At 44.2% G+C, this 18,214-nt stretch overlaps 1 protein-coding gene across 1 annotated transcript in view; it reads left to right on the plus strand.

Annotated features, from left to right (window-relative positions):
- Afg3l2 (AFG3 like matrix AAA peptidase subunit 2) overlaps positions 1–17,018 on the plus strand; it is a 34,941-nt gene extending 17,923 nt beyond the window's left edge. Inside the window, exons 8-17 of the mRNA XM_077687291.1 lie at positions 3,972–4,074; positions 4,432–4,569; positions 4,867–5,020; positions 7,490–7,619; positions 7,696–7,793; positions 7,915–8,025; positions 9,516–9,712; positions 10,823–10,942; positions 14,368–14,562; positions 16,467–17,018. Of these exons, the coding sequence (XP_077543417.1) occupies positions 3,972–4,074; positions 4,432–4,569; positions 4,867–5,020; positions 7,490–7,619; positions 7,696–7,793; positions 7,915–8,025; positions 9,516–9,712; positions 10,823–10,942; positions 14,368–14,562; positions 16,467–16,712 (1,492 nt within the window). The 3' untranslated portion in view covers positions 16,713–17,018. The remainder of the gene's footprint in view (positions 1–3,971; positions 4,075–4,431; positions 4,570–4,866; positions 5,021–7,489; positions 7,620–7,695; positions 7,794–7,914; positions 8,026–9,515; positions 9,713–10,822; positions 10,943–14,367; positions 14,563–16,466) is intronic.
- The last annotated feature ends 1,196 nt before the right edge of the window (positions 17,019–18,214 follow it).

Here is an 18,214-nt window from a genome sequence, read left to right on the forward strand (position 1 = left end):
ATGACCTGTTCACTTTCACATCATCAAATGAAAAGCAGGTTTTGTCTGCTAGAGCAGCTTTAGCAGTATCGTTACCACCCGCCTGCAAAGTTAACTTGGGGGACATGCAGCTGCTGTTTTTCTTGTGCAAGAATATTGGGAGAATGTGGCTGCATGGTAGATAAGTTTGTGGAATTCGATATTCAATTTAATGTTTAAAGGTGTCTTAGTAGGATAAGTAGGATATTCACTTGAGGCACACTCATGGAAAACAATAAGCGCTGAGGCGTTAGTGCTGAAAAAGAAAAGTCAAATTGAAAAACAACATTGCTAGAAAAGGTGGTGAAGGACATTCCATTGGGAATCCTTGTTTAAATTTATAATCGTATACTTGCACAAATTGTTTACAAAACTATATCTTTTTATTTTAAGAACATATATGCCATTCCCATACAGTTCAAAATTAACGTTGTATAACTGAAGCATCAAGCTAAAAGCCAGAAGTTGCTAAATGGATAATCAGAACTGACTTTTGTTCAATGCAGAAATTTGGGCTAGTTGGTGATACGACTTCGACATGGTAAAAAGCGTGACAAGACGGGGACACGAGAAGAGGCAGTTAAACAGGACGAGCGCTAGACATCAACTGGGGCTTTATTGACAGGAAAGGCAACATACATATAAATGTGCAGAAACGCTAAAAATGAGAAGGATGGCACACCTTTCATAGGGAATGTGATTGTAGCTGTAGATAGGCTTTTGGAATGTTGGAATGGGCTGGAAAAAAAAAAAAAAACATACCAGTCTTTCACTACGATTCGGCCCATTCCAAGATTGTGAAAAGTCCTGTGACCATCAAGTTGTATGTAGCCTTCAGCTCCAAGCACAATGTCTGTGCAATGCTGGCTCTCCCGCAGAATTGTTGGCTTCCATTGCAGAAAGCCGGATTAACCCTTTCACTGTCGGGTGTTTCTGGCCGTGACGCACCCCCAAGTGTCAGCTTGGTTTCTGGAATATCAGGGAAGCAGCATAGTGATTTATTTGATTATGATAGCGTCCGGAATGTACCGCGTCGAAAAGAAAGAGCGTGGGTGAGAAGTTGCCTTTCTTCCAGATATTTTCAGTTTGACGTGCACGCTTCCGGAACAACAACCGCACCGTTTCAACATCAGATCTGACGCTCACGCCCCTTCCTCACACCCCTTCCTCAGATGAGAAACTCTCAGAATGTGAATTTAAGCTTGGCTCGCATTCGGACAGGAATTGGAAGAACCATCACTCCTGTCTGCAGTCGAAAGACCCGCGTGGTCAGCCATCCGAAAGCGACTTTGCGCATGGAGGGAGCACTGTCAGCAGCCCGCACAACACAGAGAAATTACACGTTACAAAGTAAGGATGGCAGGTACAGATAAAAAGGGGAGACAACACTGATACAACAGCCTTGTTTGCTGCTGACAGCAACAAGTGAGAGCGCAGCGAGCGAGCAAAGGCGGTGATTGAATCGTGTTTCGGTCTATTGGAGAGGCAACGGCGTGCTGGGTTTACCTGGCACACCGTAGCAGACGCGGGAACATAATTAAAAAAAAAAAAAAGATGCTCATTGTGATGGTACAGCAACTTTTGCACCCGTAATTGCACGCGTGCTGCATGGTTACTCATACCGGCAGAGTACAGTGTGAGGAACGACCATGCTCCCGGCAACGAAGGGTGGGCGCGGTCGCTCTGTACTCTTCAATATACCGGTGTAGAGAGCTGACGAGAAAAAATACGAGCCATTAGAAAGATTCGACGGATAGCATGAACAGTTCAGGTACGCCAGCTTTGCGCTATGGCGCAGATTTTTGAACGCACAATGGAGAACGTACCGGTACGTCAGTGACACTGCGGAGGGGAAATGCGAAAACACACTGGTATGTCAGTGCCAGTGAAAGTGTTAAAGATGCAAATTTAGGGAGCTAGGCAGGCTTTAATCAACCTGAACGCAAGAAGGTGCGACCTGTGGTCTTGCCATATGTGCACAACCTGTCCCACTGCCTCAAGAAAGTGGCAGGAAGATGCGGCATCCAGTATTTTTTTTTTTTTTTTTTTTTTCAGCGCCAGGCAAGCTTGCACGTATGTGCACAATTGTGAACAAAAAAAGCTGAAAAAGCTGGATGCACAACAAAGCACCCTACATCTTCGTGGAATGTAAAGTCAGTGTGGTATACAGGATTCCACTAGATTGTGGGAAGGGCTACGTTGGACAGACCAGACGCTGCATTAATGAGCGATTAACAGAGCATCGCGCAGCCGTGAATTCATTGGGGGGTGGACATTTGGCAGATTACTACCGGCAGTGCTCTTGCATGCCTGACTTTAAGGGAGCACGCATCCTGCACAGCAAACAGCAAAGAGAAATCGTCGAGGCGTTTTTTTTATTAACAAGTAAAATGATGATTGCGTAAGCACACCCTCTCCGGCTTTGCACACACACAAAAAAAGCCTATCTACAGCTACAATCACATTCTCTGTGGAAGCTGCACCATTCATCTCTTTTTTTAGCGTTTCTGTGCATTTATGTGTGTTGCCTTTCTCGTCAATAAAGCCCCAGTCGATGTCTAGCGCTCATCCTGTGTAACTGTCTCTTCTTGTGTCCCCGTCTTGTCGTGCTTTTTACCATGTCGAAATGACTTTTGTTCGCAACTACTGTTCATTTTAAAATGTAACATTTTGAAAGAATAAACAAGGAAGCGTGTAAATGCAGCATAAGAATGACTCGGTTCACAAAATTAACTTGTAAAATCTTTAATCCTCATAAATATTTTATCACAAGAAGACAATGTCACGTGAAAATTGTGATAGCACATAAAGGTTTGAAATAGGTCCCTCTGCGTGCAGGGAGTTTGTTCATGGAAGTACATAAAACATTGGGGATACAAGGATGGGAGGCAGGGGAGGAAGAGATAGTCATATAGGGAACGAAGGTTCGAGGAAATAAGGGCGTAATTAAAGGGGCCATGAAGACGAAATACAGTTTTAGTTCCATAAAAGGACTGCTTTGTCCTGATAACAATGACACCAATTTGATCTCAAGCAAATCAGGATATTCAAGAAAACAGATGAAGCTGTGCCGACTCCCCAGCCACTCTCCGAAGATTTCTCTATTGGCGGCCATTGGCGGCTCTGATTGGCGGCCATTGATCGAAGCCACCGCCAAGGAACATGACTGGGCGATTGTAGTGGGGCCTCTTATTTTTTGTTTGGTCGGGTCACTTGAACTCTAACGTGCAGTTAGCATGCCAAGAACTATGCTTTTAGGGCTGGCCCATATTACGTCGCTGCTGCCCATATGACATCACTGCAGTGCGAAGTTAGAAAGTTTTTCACTATTTCTTGTGTTTTTTCGGTTTAAAAAACGTCTTTCATGGCTGCAGTGGTGGAGGTGAATGAGTTATGAAAGGCTAGTTTTTTTCAAATTGAACTGAGTTGAATTTTGTCTTCATGGCCCCTTTAAGGAGTACTACTTGGGAAAGAGAGGACCTATTCTTTTTTGTCCTCCTTGTTTGTTTAGGTATAAAGAGGTAACGATCTGTGGGGTTCAAGGGGACTCGTGGAGTAAGATAAGGGCATTACAGAAATGGCTATGTATGCATGCAGAATGTGTTTGGCTTCTTTCTCGTATGGCCACGGAAGCTTGTGGTGGTAGTGTAAGTTGTGAGGAAAAAAAAAGTTTAAGGGGTCGAGTGTGAAGTAAAGATTTTTTATTAGTTGCAGAAAAAAAAGGCTGTCTCCATAATAAGTAAGCAAAATAATGAAACTGATGCTAGTGTGCTTTGACCACAATCTAAAGTTTTGGAAGTGCCTATGTACAACGGTTTTGTTTTTATATATAAACCTTCAATTTTTAGAGATTATGCAAATACAGAGGAGAGAGGCTAAGCAATCGAGCTATAGAATTGACGCTTTCAACTCGTGGTACTCCGTGTGAAATACTTCTGTTTGTTTGGTTTTAGGGATGTTGCAGGTTGTGAAGAAGCAAAGGTGGAAATTATGGAGTTTGTCAACTTCTTGAAGAATCCACAGCAGTATATTGAACTTGGTGCAAAGATCCCGAAGGTATAATGTCACTACGAACTCTAAAAGTTTACCCTTGTGTGCAACGATTTTTTTTTATTGGAAATATTTTGATCAGTGTTTGCAGAATAGGTTGTTTGTTATTCTAAGCTATGCCTAACTAGTGCAGTTAGGCATAGCATGGGGTCTGAATTCGAATCTCTAATCCCAGCACATGCTGGGATTAACATACCATATGCTTTCGTTTCTAGCAATCATCTGCTTTCAGTGTTCATGCTTTTCCCTTGGTTGTGTGTACTTTTCAGAGTGTAGTGGATTAGTAAATATAAGAAAGTATGGTTTCGGTATTTTTCTTTCTTTGTTGCCACTTGCCTGTACATAGCTTGTTTTACTTTTCAGGGAGCCATTTTGACGGGACCTCCTGGCACGGGCAAGACCCTGCTTGCAAAGGCAACTGCTGGCGAGGCCAATGTACCATTCATTACCGTTTCTGGGTCCGAGTTCCTTGAGATGTTTGTTGGCGTTGGTCCCTCACGTGTAAGTAGTCACTTTTTGTTATGGTATTTTTCTTATTATTGTGGCCAAAGAGCGTTTGTAAAGAAAGAGCACAGAAGCAGAGCACTTTTTTTTTTTTTTTGCCTCATTGTATTGCTGAAGTTTGAAAGTAGGGAAGAGTCATTCCATTGCCTGAGATCAACACCAACAAGGTTGTGTGCTACTGTTCATTGAAGTACTAAACCTGCTCTCCTGTAATGAACCATTCCTTTTGGAATGCGTTCATTTGTTCATTTATTTAAGTAGCCTCTTTTTTCCTTTACATGTCTGTCTTTTTAGGTGCGGGACATGTTCTCAATGGCTCGTAAGAATGCCCCTTGCATCCTCTTCATTGATGAAATTGACGCGGTTGGTCGGAAGCGTGGTGGCCGAAGCTTTGGCGGGCACAGTGAGCAGGAGAACACACTGAACCAGCTGCTGGTGGAAATGGACGGTAAGTGGTCGCCTTGTGTACAGCGACGTTGACCCGTACCCTCAGTCTGAGATCGCTTGTCACTTCTTATGATGCTGTGAATCCCTTTGACCCTGTCGAGTCTAATGTCCAATGCTATAGCTAGGGAATATGTTTTGCACCGTTTTTTCCTTTTTTTTTTTTTTTTTTTTTTTTTCAGGAATCAAAATGTGTTTATTGGTTGTTGTATACTTTCCGAAAACTTTTGACGATTTCTTCATGCCAAATGCAAAGCCTGTGGTGATTGTCTTGTAAATGAAAGCAGTTGACTTAAACTTTTTGAGAATCCTTATTGCTGATTAGAACCGGTGCAAGCAAGTTTTGAAAGATTTTGATCAATTGTGTTGCGTGCACATTTTTTTTTTCTTCTGTCTACAATGCAGGGTTTCTAAAGCTTGTGATTTTTACTGGTGACTGAGGGTGCTCATATAGTATCTAGAAATGTTCGGACAGTGCTTACTACTCTGGACGACATACCTACATAGCATCAGATTGCGTGCACATTGCCTTAGGTGTCCTAAAAACAGAGAAGAGTTATTCATTTATCATTATCAGAAATAATTTTTCGTAATGTATGTGAAAATATTATCTGCAACTTCAAGTTTCAGCTTCCATCTCCAGTGCCTGCAAGCAGAGCTCAGTTTTGGTTTTAAAAACTTCGCTTGTCTCAATAAAGCCAAGCATATTGCTTAGCACTATTTTTGTGCTATCCATTAAGCATAACCTAACCTCAACCGTAATGTAAGCTTACCTAAGCTAACCCAACCCTACCTAACTTAAAGGGGCACTGACACAAAAATTTTGCATCGTTTTTTTTATTGCGATAAGTAGCTAATGACCTATTTATCATGGGTGGAAACATCATTTGCTTCAGCATGCAACAATTGTTTAATTAGAGACGTTTTTAAAGCGGCCATTCGCAGTTTCGGTTTCAGTGGGTGCCGCGAAAAGTTGGATTTTGTATAAACAAAGCTGTCCACGTGGCTGTCAGACGGATATCACGGAGCAGAGCTGCCGTAGCACTGTCGATTCAGCGTCGGCGGCAGTTTCTGCTAATGCCCCTACGTGCTGATCTCGTCAGCCGCTTAATTAAAATGCGACCGTGGACGTAATGCAGGTGCGGCGAGTGCAAATTGCTGCCGCGGCTAGAGAACGACGTGCACCGCTCGAGGCAGTGGGTGGGGAGACGTGCACTGGGAGCAGCCGGCCGGTCTGCCTACAGGTCCGCCTACAGACGTTAGGCTTAACACTGCAGTGGACATTCGATTGCCACTCTCGTAAGCGGTGCAGATGACGATTTTTAATGCAATTTGCCATCACATCGTTACCTCCTTCTCGTATATCCAGCTTTGTTTGCGCCATGGGTCCCATTTAGTGGAGCAGTAACAAGCTATCACTCGAGCTACTTGTGCCACTTCGTGGCCGCCACCTCACAGCGACCGTGCTGGTGGTATACACGGCTCCCTCAGTGTGCCTTTCATGTGCCCAGTGCGTTTTTGCGTCTATTTTTATTGCTTTTTATTACACTAGAGTGCCTGGAATCGCTGTAGAACTTAGGTCGCGGCCAGCTGCCCGATGAACCAATGAAATCCCATCACTGCCAACGATTGGATCTTTTGTAGCTCGAGAGCAAATGCACCGACCTCCAATTGGAGCGGCGAGCCGGCAAGAAATGTCGGCAGTGAGGAAGCGGCCAACACAAACTCGTGACGCGTTTGGATGTTGTTTATTTACTCCACATCCAAGCATATGTGGATCTCGCGAGGACCGCTGCTGGCTGCTCGGTTGTGTTATGCACACTTTAAAATTGATTTTAAATATGTTCTAGGCTGCATTTGCCACTGATATTTTGTAGATGATGTATGTGTGTTCACACCAATCTATCTCACAAGCTACCTCGCCTTCAAAATTTTGTATCAGTACTTCTCTAACCTCTCATGGGGTTTGTTGAACGGACCAACCTGATGGCAACGTAACTTTTATACTGCTTGTAGTTTATGTCGAGAAACAATGTTTTTTGGGAGCCTAAGCCCTGTGAATTTTTTCATCACATAAAGTCCGCTGAATAAAATTTTTCATTTTCTGTCAGGTTTACCTAGGAAAATGTTTTGGCTGTAGTTGAGTTCAGATGTATAAAATGTAAAACAGACATCTGCTTGGCAAATATTTTGTACAATGATAACTTAACACTAGTAAAGAATGCGGATGTAAATTCAAAATACTGTAGTGTACATCTATACCTATTCATATTTAGTGTTCAGTGACAACTCTAAGTAAGTTTAGATCCATAAAGCCATTGTTTGAGGCATTCTTTATATCCTTAGTGTTAGTACATGAGGCATCTTGGTTTTTTTTTTGCTCAGAAAGGTTGTGTAGCTAGCTTGATTGATATTGATGAGGACAGAACTTGCAGAAGAACTGAGCTAAATGTTTCTCTCCTTTCCGTTATAGGTTTTAACACGACTACAAACGTAGTTGTTTTGGCTGCAACGAACAGAGTGGACATCCTTGACCAGGCCCTTTTAAGGCCTGGACGCTTTGACCGTCAAATTTTTGTGCCTGCCCCAGACATCAAGGGACGGTACGGGAAAACTCCTGCATCGATTTTTTTTTCCTTGTTATGTTTTGATTAAACACCAGTTCGTCTTACCTTTCAGTGCCTCCATATTTAAAGTGCACTTAAAGCCTCTGAAAACTGTTCTGGACAAGATGGACCTTGCCCGGAAAATGGCGGCTCTCACACCTGGTTTCACGGGTATGGTTTTCAGTTATGTTCCTTGGCCCTGCAAGGGACTGAAATGGTCTTTAGTTCATGCTGTGCGACAAGCACCTTGGGGGACTCCAAATTTTTTATGTGGTTGGGTCTTGTCATGCAGGAGCGGACATTGCCAATGTCTGCAATGAAGCTGCTCTCATAGCTGCCCGGGATCTCAATGACAGCATCAACATGAAGCATTTCGAACAGGCTATTGAACGCGTTGTCGCAGGTAAGGCACTTTGTGTTTCCGTTTCATATTCTGTGATTTGGGCTATTCCTATACTGGTGCTCACTATATAGTATCTCAAAGGACAGGGCAAATTTGTTCTACTTATCTTACGCTCTATTTAATGAGAGAGAATTGCTTTTGGCTGATGAGGGTGTTAACAGAACTATATACTGCTGTGTTGCTTTCCTGTGTTGTTGTTCATGGAATTTAAGTCATTTTCATTTAGAAAAAGTTCACTGTACATAGAAAATCACTTCTTTATTGATATGGCCTTAGCCTCTGCTTTTTGTCTCTAGGGCAAATGCAAAAGGCAAATGCGGCAGATGCATCAGCCTCTAAGCCTGATGCCTCTGGGCTCATTTTCATTCCTTTCAAACTGATATTTTAAGAACATACAGGCCTCACCTTCAGGGCTTCTTCTGATGAAGCTGAGACGTTTGCATGTATACCAGTCTGGAGTTTTTTGCAAATTGCTGATTGGCAAATATGAAGTTGGGAGTAGTTTATGTTTGTAAGCTAAGTGTTACTACTCAATCACGGTGGGCCGGGATAGCCATGGTTTTACTAGTATAACCTGTTACGAAACTCAATGTTTTCGAGCTTAGTTGGGTGCTATAGAACATCCCCTAAATGGTGGAAAGGCCTCCTCCACCATTGTGGAAATGCCCTAAACTAAGGGCTTCTGTTATTCCAGTGTTCATAGCTATTACACCATTTTTCTTTTGAAGTTGGAATGAAAACGTTACTTATGATGATGCCGGTGCACAGTCATTTGCTCAGAAGTCAGAGTTAAACTTGTGTTGCATAATCTCCGGTGGAAAAGCCACATTTTAACCAACATGAGTACTTTTAAATGCATAATCTTTATCAGAATGGATGCTGAAAAACATCTGTTGGAAGCTGTGACCTGTGGTTATGGCAAGATCCTGTATGGATCATCCAAACTGATGAATTCAACATGAAGCTGGCAAGGTATCTGTTGATGTTGTGGCAAAGGTGGCCGCATGGTGAGCAGTTGTGACGTAGTGTGTCGAGAAAACTTCTGAAGATTCTTTTTGCAGAAGAATATATTGTTGGGGAAGTTAGTACTCACCTGTGGAATACATTGCAGCGCGAAGGCAGACAAAAGAGAGGTTTAGCAGTCTGTCCGTTCCGTCGCGTATGTAGCTAGCGTGTTGACCGGGAACCATCTGGGCACTTGGGCATTCGTCACGGTAGGGGGATTAGTTCGGCAGGCCTGCCTTCGCCATGTCCGCACCTCCTTGCCCTTCCTCCTCGCCCTTCCACGCGGACAGGCGCAGACTGGTCCCGGTCAACCCAGTAACAACGTAACGAACGGAACGGACGGACTGCTAAAACTCTCTAAAGACTATGACAGAACATGGCAGCACTTGTTCTGTGTTCTTAGTCTTCGTCGGGCTTCACGCTTAAATGTGTTCTCCTCTCTTTCGCTCACCTTGACTTGGTGTTTGGGCTTCTCTTAATTTAAGGAATGGAGAAGAAGACCAATGTGCTGCAGCCGGAAGAGAAGAAGACGGTGGCTTACCACGAGGCAGGCCACGCTGTGGCGGGCTGGTTCCTGGAGCATGCCGACCCCCTGCTCAAGGTGTCCATCATCCCCCGGGGGAAGGGCCTGGGCTATGCTCAGTACCTGCCCAAGGAGCAGTACCTCTACACCACCGAGCAGGTGAGGAGCACGGCTAACAAGGGATTGGATGAGGGGCAGGGTTCATGTTTTCTTGTCTTTGGATGAAGTTGCGGCATGTATGTGGTCAAATCACTTTGTAATTTCTTGGTCACATCCTTCTTGGTTTTACTGTGCTCCTTGATTTTGCTCTCATCATGTGCACATTAAAATTTTTCTATGATGATTTACAACTTACGGGCACTAGGGTTGGGTTACGCAAGGAGTCGGGATTTCACGCTCATTGGACAGTGGGAAATTTCTGTTCGGGATATAAAAAGCACAGGAGCCGTCTTTTCCTTGTGTTTTGCCTCCTGTGCAATGGTGAGGCAAAACACAAAAGCATGCAACACCAGGCCACCCCTATTTTATACTCGGGTGTTGGAGGTATTGCGCACCTGTGCTTTATTGTGTTGCTTGCCTCAGTATGCTCGTAAACCAGGTACAGTCCTAGTGACCTTGATGCGATAAGCTTGACCTTCACTGCTGATGCTACTGACTGCTACGACACATTTTAGGAGTCATTTTTCATGTTTTTGGGGGTGTCAAGTTTGATGTTATGCTTAACTGTTATAAGAAGGGCCTATACAAACATCTAGTGACCCATGAAGACTATTTCCCTCGTCTGAGTTAATTATTTATTGTTTTTCATTCATAGGTAGGAAGGGCTTGAGAGATTATTGATTGTCTGTTAAAGGATGAGCTTTAATTATAACATCAATAGCAAGTATCACCATGCCCCATAAATTAACCCTTGAATCAAAAGGGGACAGGAAAAAAATATGGAGCCACACAATGGTCTTTTTGGTTTAATTGTACTATAATCCTTGCTTTTTACTCTTCTCCGCTTACAGTTGCAGCAAGAGCTTGATGTGCCCCCCCCCTCCCCTCATTTTAAAATTGTTTTTAAATTAAGTTTTTATATTACAGTTGCTTGAAATGGTTGAATTTATTGGCAGTATTCAAGCAGTACATGTAGCTTAGGGCTTCCATAAACCCCATGTAAATGTTTGTACCGTAAGGCCACTTTTCACTGTGCTCCTTTGATAGTGCTCCAAGACAATAATACTGCGCTGTGTTTCTTACTTGTCTCTCTTTTCTTTGTACTTGCAGCTTTTGGACAGGATGTGCATGACCCTGGGAGGCAGAGTTTCTGAGCAAATATTTTTTGGTAGGATCACAACTGGGGCTCAAGATGATCTGAAGAAAGTCACCCAGAGCGCTTACGCTCAGGTATGTGCCTACTGAGTGTTTAGATGCTTGTTTTTATTACTTTATTGTTGCCATTGCCACAGTGGCAACAAATGCTGCTCAATGCTGTTTTTACTTGTTCTCTCCTGTACAAAGTGCGCAACACAACCTGAAATTAAGCCTCAGATACGCAAAGGTTTAACTCTTTCGGGACCGCTCCATAGGCCATCGATCACATATGATCGATGGTTTCATGAGCCTGCAGAATACAAATTTTCGCTCGATGGAACACCTAGCGACATCTAGGAGATAGTTTGAAAACTATAGTTTTCTCTTTTGTGAAGTTTCTTTTTTTATCGCCAGGCGGCAACGCATCAGATATTTTATTCTGACGGGCAGTGGTTTAGAATGTAAACAAACATGGCGTCATACTCGCGCGAGCGTGATAAGAAATCCGCCTCATCTCGTCTCGCATATCTTCGCCTTCTACTGTGGATTTTAACGATGAGAGTGGCAGTGAAGAGTCGGAATGCGGCTTTAGAGATCGGATTTCAGCTCGAGTGAGGATTCAGGTGTCGATCAGCTTGGAACATCAAATCGCGCTCAAAGGTGGGTGTTGGTTTCGGTTTCAATTGTCTCTGGAGTAGGTATGTGCGCTTGAAATATGTTCTGGCTGGTTTATATTTGTTCGCTAGGATGTTAACTACCTATGGTGGTGATCTCCTGCCACCATCTCAGAAAGGGATCAAGTTTTCGCCGAGACGAAAGCCCGGCGTGTGCCTGGGCGACGACGTAGCCATGGCCCTAGTGCCAAAGAGATCACGCACAAAAGAAAAAAACCAGTTACACCTAGCCGCATCAAACTTTCCCGATGAAGAAACAAAGCATTGTGTTAGATTTTGTATATCCTGAAATAACTTTATTCTTTTTTAATATTTTTATATTTACGCTTTTTTCTGTCTTTTTCTGTAGTTTTTTTACAAAGTTCTTACTTTGAGATTTTTTCATGGTTCTATCGTCAGTATTGAAGTAAAACTTGGTATTGTATGTCAAAGAACATATAATTAGCTGCATTTTCGTATATGCTAAGGTAGGATGGTGCCTTTGCTTTATGTAATAAAAAATTTGTAGCGAGACCTCACTTTTTCATCACTTTTTCGGGCGGTCCCGAAAGAGTTAAACTTGATACATCGAACTGCATTTGTGCCGTGGTGCCTGTCATGTACGACCAGTGTATTTCATGCATTAATACATCAGTTAACAGAAGCAAAATTAAACTTTTATTTATTTATTATTATTATTTTTTTTTTCATTTCTATTGAAAGCAAAATCTCTCACCCCCCGCCCCCCCCCTCCACACCCACCCACCACCACCATCACCTCTTCCTTGTAAAAGACTGAGCTGCACAGGTTTTCAAAGACTCTATCTCGCTTTAAATGCTGGGAACTACGACTGAGGATACACTATGAGGCACGGCGTAGTTTGAAGGTTAGGAAGGACTTGGGGTTTTCCTTGAGATGCACTGAAGTCTCGTGAGTGCAGGCAGCTTGTTTTTTCATATCGATCAGAAAGGCAGCCTCGGCAGGGGGGAATCAAATCGGTGCCTTCGGGCAAAGTGATGCAATGCCTCAGCCATTGAGCCACTGCATTAAATGCTGCCAGGCACGTTGATATGATGCATTTTGTTTGCATAAAACGCCCCGTTTGTAATCGGAGCATTTACAATAACTGCTGTATTAGGTACTAAATGCATCTGTGCATAATGTCAGTGGCATGGTACTAACCTTTTTTTTTTTTTTTTTTTGGCATACCAAAGGGCATTAGGCAGCACTTAACAGAAGAAACAGGGTAAAGAGAGAAATCCAGACATATGAACCATAATTGGTGTGAATTGCAATTGATAGTGATGGCATGAGGGCTATTTTTAGTGTTAACATAAGTAGTGCTTTTTAGTTGAAGGAAGCCTTAAAATGTCTTACTGAGCCTGGTGTCAAACTCAGTTCACCAGGAAGCATTACATGTTTTTCAAGCCGTTTAAAAAGCTTGTTTTGCCTTGCAAAGAAGTTAGAGTGCTGGTGCTTGTTTTTGAGGTAAAGCAACTACTTTTTTACATCTCATACTCCTTAAGAAATTACAGTTGAGGTTAAAAAGTTAAAAAAGTATGTGTAAATCGGAGAAGTAAATACAGTAAATTCTAGTTATACAGTTGAACCTCGTTATAAGAGACATGGATGTAAGAGACAAATGGGTATAAGAGACACTATTCACCCACATGGTTGGCTGCCCTATCTTTCCCATTAAATTGACCTCTTTTATAACAGACATCGGATGTAGAAGACGGCTATAAGGGACAAGTCATCCTTGAACTTTAATCAATAATCTCGCTTGTAACAGACATTTGAACTTCAGATGCAGTGCCACCAGTCACTAATTGCAGTTGCTTCCATTGTGGAAACACAGGTGGACGACAGATGCCTGCAGTCGCTATTTATTATAGCTTCAGCAAACACACAGTGGTTCAGTCAGCTATGAAATGACAATGAGAAGCCCTGCCAATGGAAATGCAACTTACAGAAGTGGTTGAAGCTTAATGGCATCCATTGGATGGAGCGCGATCGCACATGTAGGCTCTCCCACTCGCGTAGCTCCCAATCAAGAAGCATCGCAGATGTTGAGTCCTGCAAGCGTAATGAATAGCCTGAGCACACAGCGGAAGAAGCTGTGCGCTCTAGCTATTCATCAGGCTTGTGAACTCAACATCTACGATTCCTCTTCCGCAAACAGTGGAAAAAAAAAAGCTTGTAGAATCTGTTGTAAGAAATAGTGTAAATACATTCATGAAGCAAACAAAGATTCAGAACTGTTTCATAAATTCTGGGGGCCAAACATAAATTAGAATGAATCTTTTGAAACATGCTGTAGCGTTCTTTTGAGCTTATTTTAGTCATACGGTGCCCACATTAAACTAGCAGTTGACCAGTAAGTGAAAACATGGTTCCCTGCTTATAAGAGACATCTCATATAAGAGACAGAAACTGCTCCCTGGTACGTGTCTCTTATAAAGGGGTTCAACTGTAACACTGTTATTGTATTGGAATTCTCACTTCATGAGGAGTTTCTTATCGTGCAGACAGCAGAGCATGCACTGCACAGCAACCCCACTTTTAATGAAGTGCCGCTTATAACAGCAGTTTTACTGCTGGTGATCAATACTTGACACAAAAAAGCTGCCAAAATGTAAGCGGGGCCAGTTCAGAAATTGCCACAATATTTGTTTCACTTGAACTGGAACGAAGTTATGACAGCTCAATTTCTAAATGAGCCAGTATACATGTATGGGTTATCTGTTCAGAACCAATGTTTTCTCACCATTTACCCGCCCCCTCATTTTGATTGCATCTATTTAACCGCAGGGTTTTCCGTCTGCAGTTTCTGAGGCCCTGCCCCGGTTTGGTTTTGTGTGCAGGTGGTGCAGTTTGGCATGAACGACAAAGTGGGCAACCTGAGCTTTGACATGCCCCAGCCCGGTGACATGGTGCTGGACAAGCCGTACAGTGAGGAGACTGCGCAGCTGATTGACTCCGAAGTGCGCAAGATGGTGCAGAAGGCCTATGACCGCACCATGGCACTGCTGCAGGAGCACAAGGCGGATGTGGAAAAGGTAGGCCTGGGAGTTATAGGAGCAGCTCGGGCAGAGTCAAGGGAGAGCTTCACTGCCGGGTGCAGAAATCTAGTTGTGGGGTTGGTGCCATGACCTTGGCATCTGCCACCATGTGTGGTACAAAGCTTGAGGTTTGCTTGGACTGCTCTTGTGGATACCATGCACCTTGCGCCCATCATCTGGGTCTTTAAAGGGGCCCTGAACAGGGTTCCAAAGGTTGTGATTTTACATGCGCAATCGCTGGTATACTATGCAAGGAACGTCCTGCCGCAAAAATGGTTTAGAAGCGTTGTATTATCCGACAATAATCCGACAATATTATCCGACAAATAAGCTACATTATCCGAGTTATCGTTCATTAAAAAGGGCCAGCAATAAGGCCTGAAGCTTCCACTCTCTCCTCGTGTCTCCAAGCACTGTGGAAGCTGTGACGGCACCGACCCGGCGCAAGACCACCTAGAGAGTACAAGGCCCTTGCGGCTTCGAGATATGCGCACAGCCACTGACTCCGCTCGGTGGTATGGCACCCCTCCCCCCTCCCCCCCTTTTTAAAAATTTTTTTAGCAGCCGACACACATGCTTCACCTACTACTGCTGAGTGGGGCTGGTTGGCAGTTGGCCCGCTTGCACTGTCGGGTGGCCGGGCTCCTCGCATCGGCTGTGCTTGGGTCTGCAAGTCAGTTTTAGAATAGGGAAAATGTGCGTTTGAAGGCCAGGAAGGGGGGTCCCAAACACAACATGCTCGCTCACGCTAGTAATTGAAGATTTCCATCGACGGCTAGCAGCCCACTAACATTTCCACATGCGACGCTGTCGCGGTGAACAGGGCCCTCCGAGGTCGGGTTGTGCAGAAAAGGCTTAGCATTGCCGCAGTTATTCAGTCATCGCTTTATGAAGCCATGCCGACAACGATCACCAGGGCAGTCTTGCACTGTCACCCTCTTTCAGTCATTTGTAAACGGATTTTCAGCAATAGTCCCACTTTGGCAGGCGGTGACAAGTTTTAGCTGCTGCGGTGTATCGTGCATACACCCCACAGTGGGCTCCTTGTTGACTGTGTAGGCGGGTGCTTGCCGTGGTCGCGCATGTAGCGGCATCTCTGCCTGCAGAGACTCTCTAGGTTTTTCAGCGTTATTCATACCTTGTAAACGACGCGCGATATGTGCAAACTCAGCTAAGCTCGTGTGAGGGATGGCGACGATAACATTCGTTCCTCCAAAGATACGCCGTGTTAGAGTGCAGCTCGCCAGAACCGTCGAAACGTGCACCCGCATTTCCCCCACATCCGGGAATGCTGATTCGCTGCAGCATTTAAGGTAATCCACCAATAGTGGCGCTGTAGTCTTCAGCGCCAGCTGCATCATAGAGGCTGCGTCAGTCACAAATTTACGTCAGAGTGTGTGAGAATGGCAACGAGGATTGACAGGGAAACAAGGAAAGAAAGGAAAGATCTTTTTTGCATGTCTGTGCGGCCTCTGCTTTACACAGAGGTGTAATATTTGATGCATGTTGTCGTGAACACGTAATCTGGCGATCGCGCTTAAAATCGCGATCCTTCGGAAGCCTATTTAGGGGCCCTTCTAAATATATATAAGCCTTGCTGTTGCTTTCAAATGCACAACACTCAGTCATGGCACCTTTACTGCCATTCATTGACATACTGGCATGTTATAAAGTTTTGGTCCAGCCATGACACTCATTGTTTTGTAAAAGTCACTGTGACACCCACAAGCCATGCATCTGCTTTGAATGCGGATGTTTATGTTTAAATGTGTGACTGCACGCACAACTGAAGGTGTCGAGAGGATTCTGTCGAATCTTGGGACTATTGCCCCATATGTATAGCTTTCCGAAATTGGGGATGGTTGAGCCGAAGTGTTTTTTTTTTTTTATTCCTCCTGCAGATTGCCAAGCGACTTCTTGAGAAAGAAATCTTGAGCAGAGACGACATGATTGAGCTTCTAGGCAAGAGGCCCTTCCCAGAAAAGTCGACATACGAGGAATTTGTCGAAGGTACTGGGTCTTTCGAAGAGGATACCTCGCTACCTAAGGGCCTTGAGTCTTGGAACAAGGGCCCTGAAGACGACGCCAAGACGAGCAAGCCACCCCCTTCGGATAAAGACAGGAAGCCACAGTCCGCTAGTTCATGACCGCTTCACTCCCATTCTTGATGCTGTTCATTATTCGTGCTATAATTTCTTTTCACTTCTAGCTGAGCAAGTTTTAGAGATGTGTTTAAGAATGACCTTTTTCAGGTCTTGAATTTTCATTTTGCTAGAATGTACAGTTTCAATTAATGTTATGTGAGAGTGCAGCAACGCCAGAGAGATGAGGCAAGTGTTGTAATGCTGAGTACATATGAATAGCTAATGTCTACAGTGCACCATCACATTGTCTGCTTGATAGAGTAATTTGTTGGTTTAAGTGACAATAAATTGATTGTCTTTTATTGCCTTCGTAAGTGTAGTGGCTTTGTCTTGAAAGTCCCATGAAGGGCATTTTTGTGGCAAGTGTATTTATTCTTTCACCTTTAAAGGAGCCATGAAGAGAAAACACAAGTTTGGTTCATTCGAAAGATTGCCTCGTTAGAACCATAACGACACCACTTATAACGCAAACTTCGCTCAAATAAGCTACATAATTAGGAAAAAAGGAAATGACCATGCGACCCACCAGCTCATTTTCCGCAACAGAACCTATGATGTCACTCGAGAATGCTCTGCGATTGGCGGAGGCCGGCAAAATCAAACGCATGTTAGGCAGGGCTTACAGTTTGCATAGTGAGCTATATGCCCGTGAAACATACTGCACATTCTTTTTATGACAAAGAACGGTGGAGTAAACGGTTGAAGTTCCGAACGAACACGCAAGCGTGTGCGCCAATGCGTACGAAACTACCACCGGCCGATCTCGACACCTCGCCGTCTCGCAGACGAATTTTCGGGTTCGAGGCTCTTACGAGCCAACGAACCGTTCCAGCACGTACAGCCGCGACCTTGCTTGGTATCTTAATCCCTTGACAGGAGGTTGGCCGTCATATCGCGAACCAGCAAAGGTAAAAATAGAAACGAGGGGAGTAAGGAAAAGCAAGAAGTGACGAGATAGTGCCAGTCGTCGCAGAAGTTTCGAATAGTGTTGGCTTGCTGCTGTCGTTACGAGCTCGTTTCCAGTTTACAACCACTGAAAACTTCAGTTTGTTCGAGTACTTTACAATGAAATTTCGTTGCTGCGTTTTGAAATGCCCATGTAGTACGGGCAAATCGTCGAGGGTGTGCGACATCCCCGCTGGTGAAGAGATCTCCTTTCATGTGCTGCCCAACGACGAACCTCGGCGAAGCAAGTGGCTACGTTTTGTGAACTTTGCAAACGGAGGAGAAAGGGAGCTAAAGGAAGTACGAGTGTGCTCGCTTCATTTCTGACGAAGTGATTACGGCAGGGACTCTTACGTGAGCTCACTCCTGGGACATGCTGGTGCCCGTCGCCGACTTCGTCAAATCGCCGTCAAAGCGCTCTGACCTTGGGGGAAAAAATGCCGTACACACCGCGCATTGACGCTCGTATCTTTCTGGTCGGAGCAGAGAGCTCGCGCGAACGGCTTTCCATACACGACACCGGCCAACTGGCATAAGCGATACTGGTACTGAAATTGAAC

This window comes from Haemaphysalis longicornis, unplaced genomic scaffold (assembly GCF_048455015.1).
Source record: "Haemaphysalis longicornis isolate Haplotype H1 unplaced genomic scaffold, Haemaphysalis longicornis Haplotype H1 scaffold_1, whole genome shotgun sequence".
NCBI lineage: Eukaryota > Metazoa > Arthropoda > Arachnida > Ixodida > Ixodidae > Haemaphysalis > Haemaphysalis longicornis.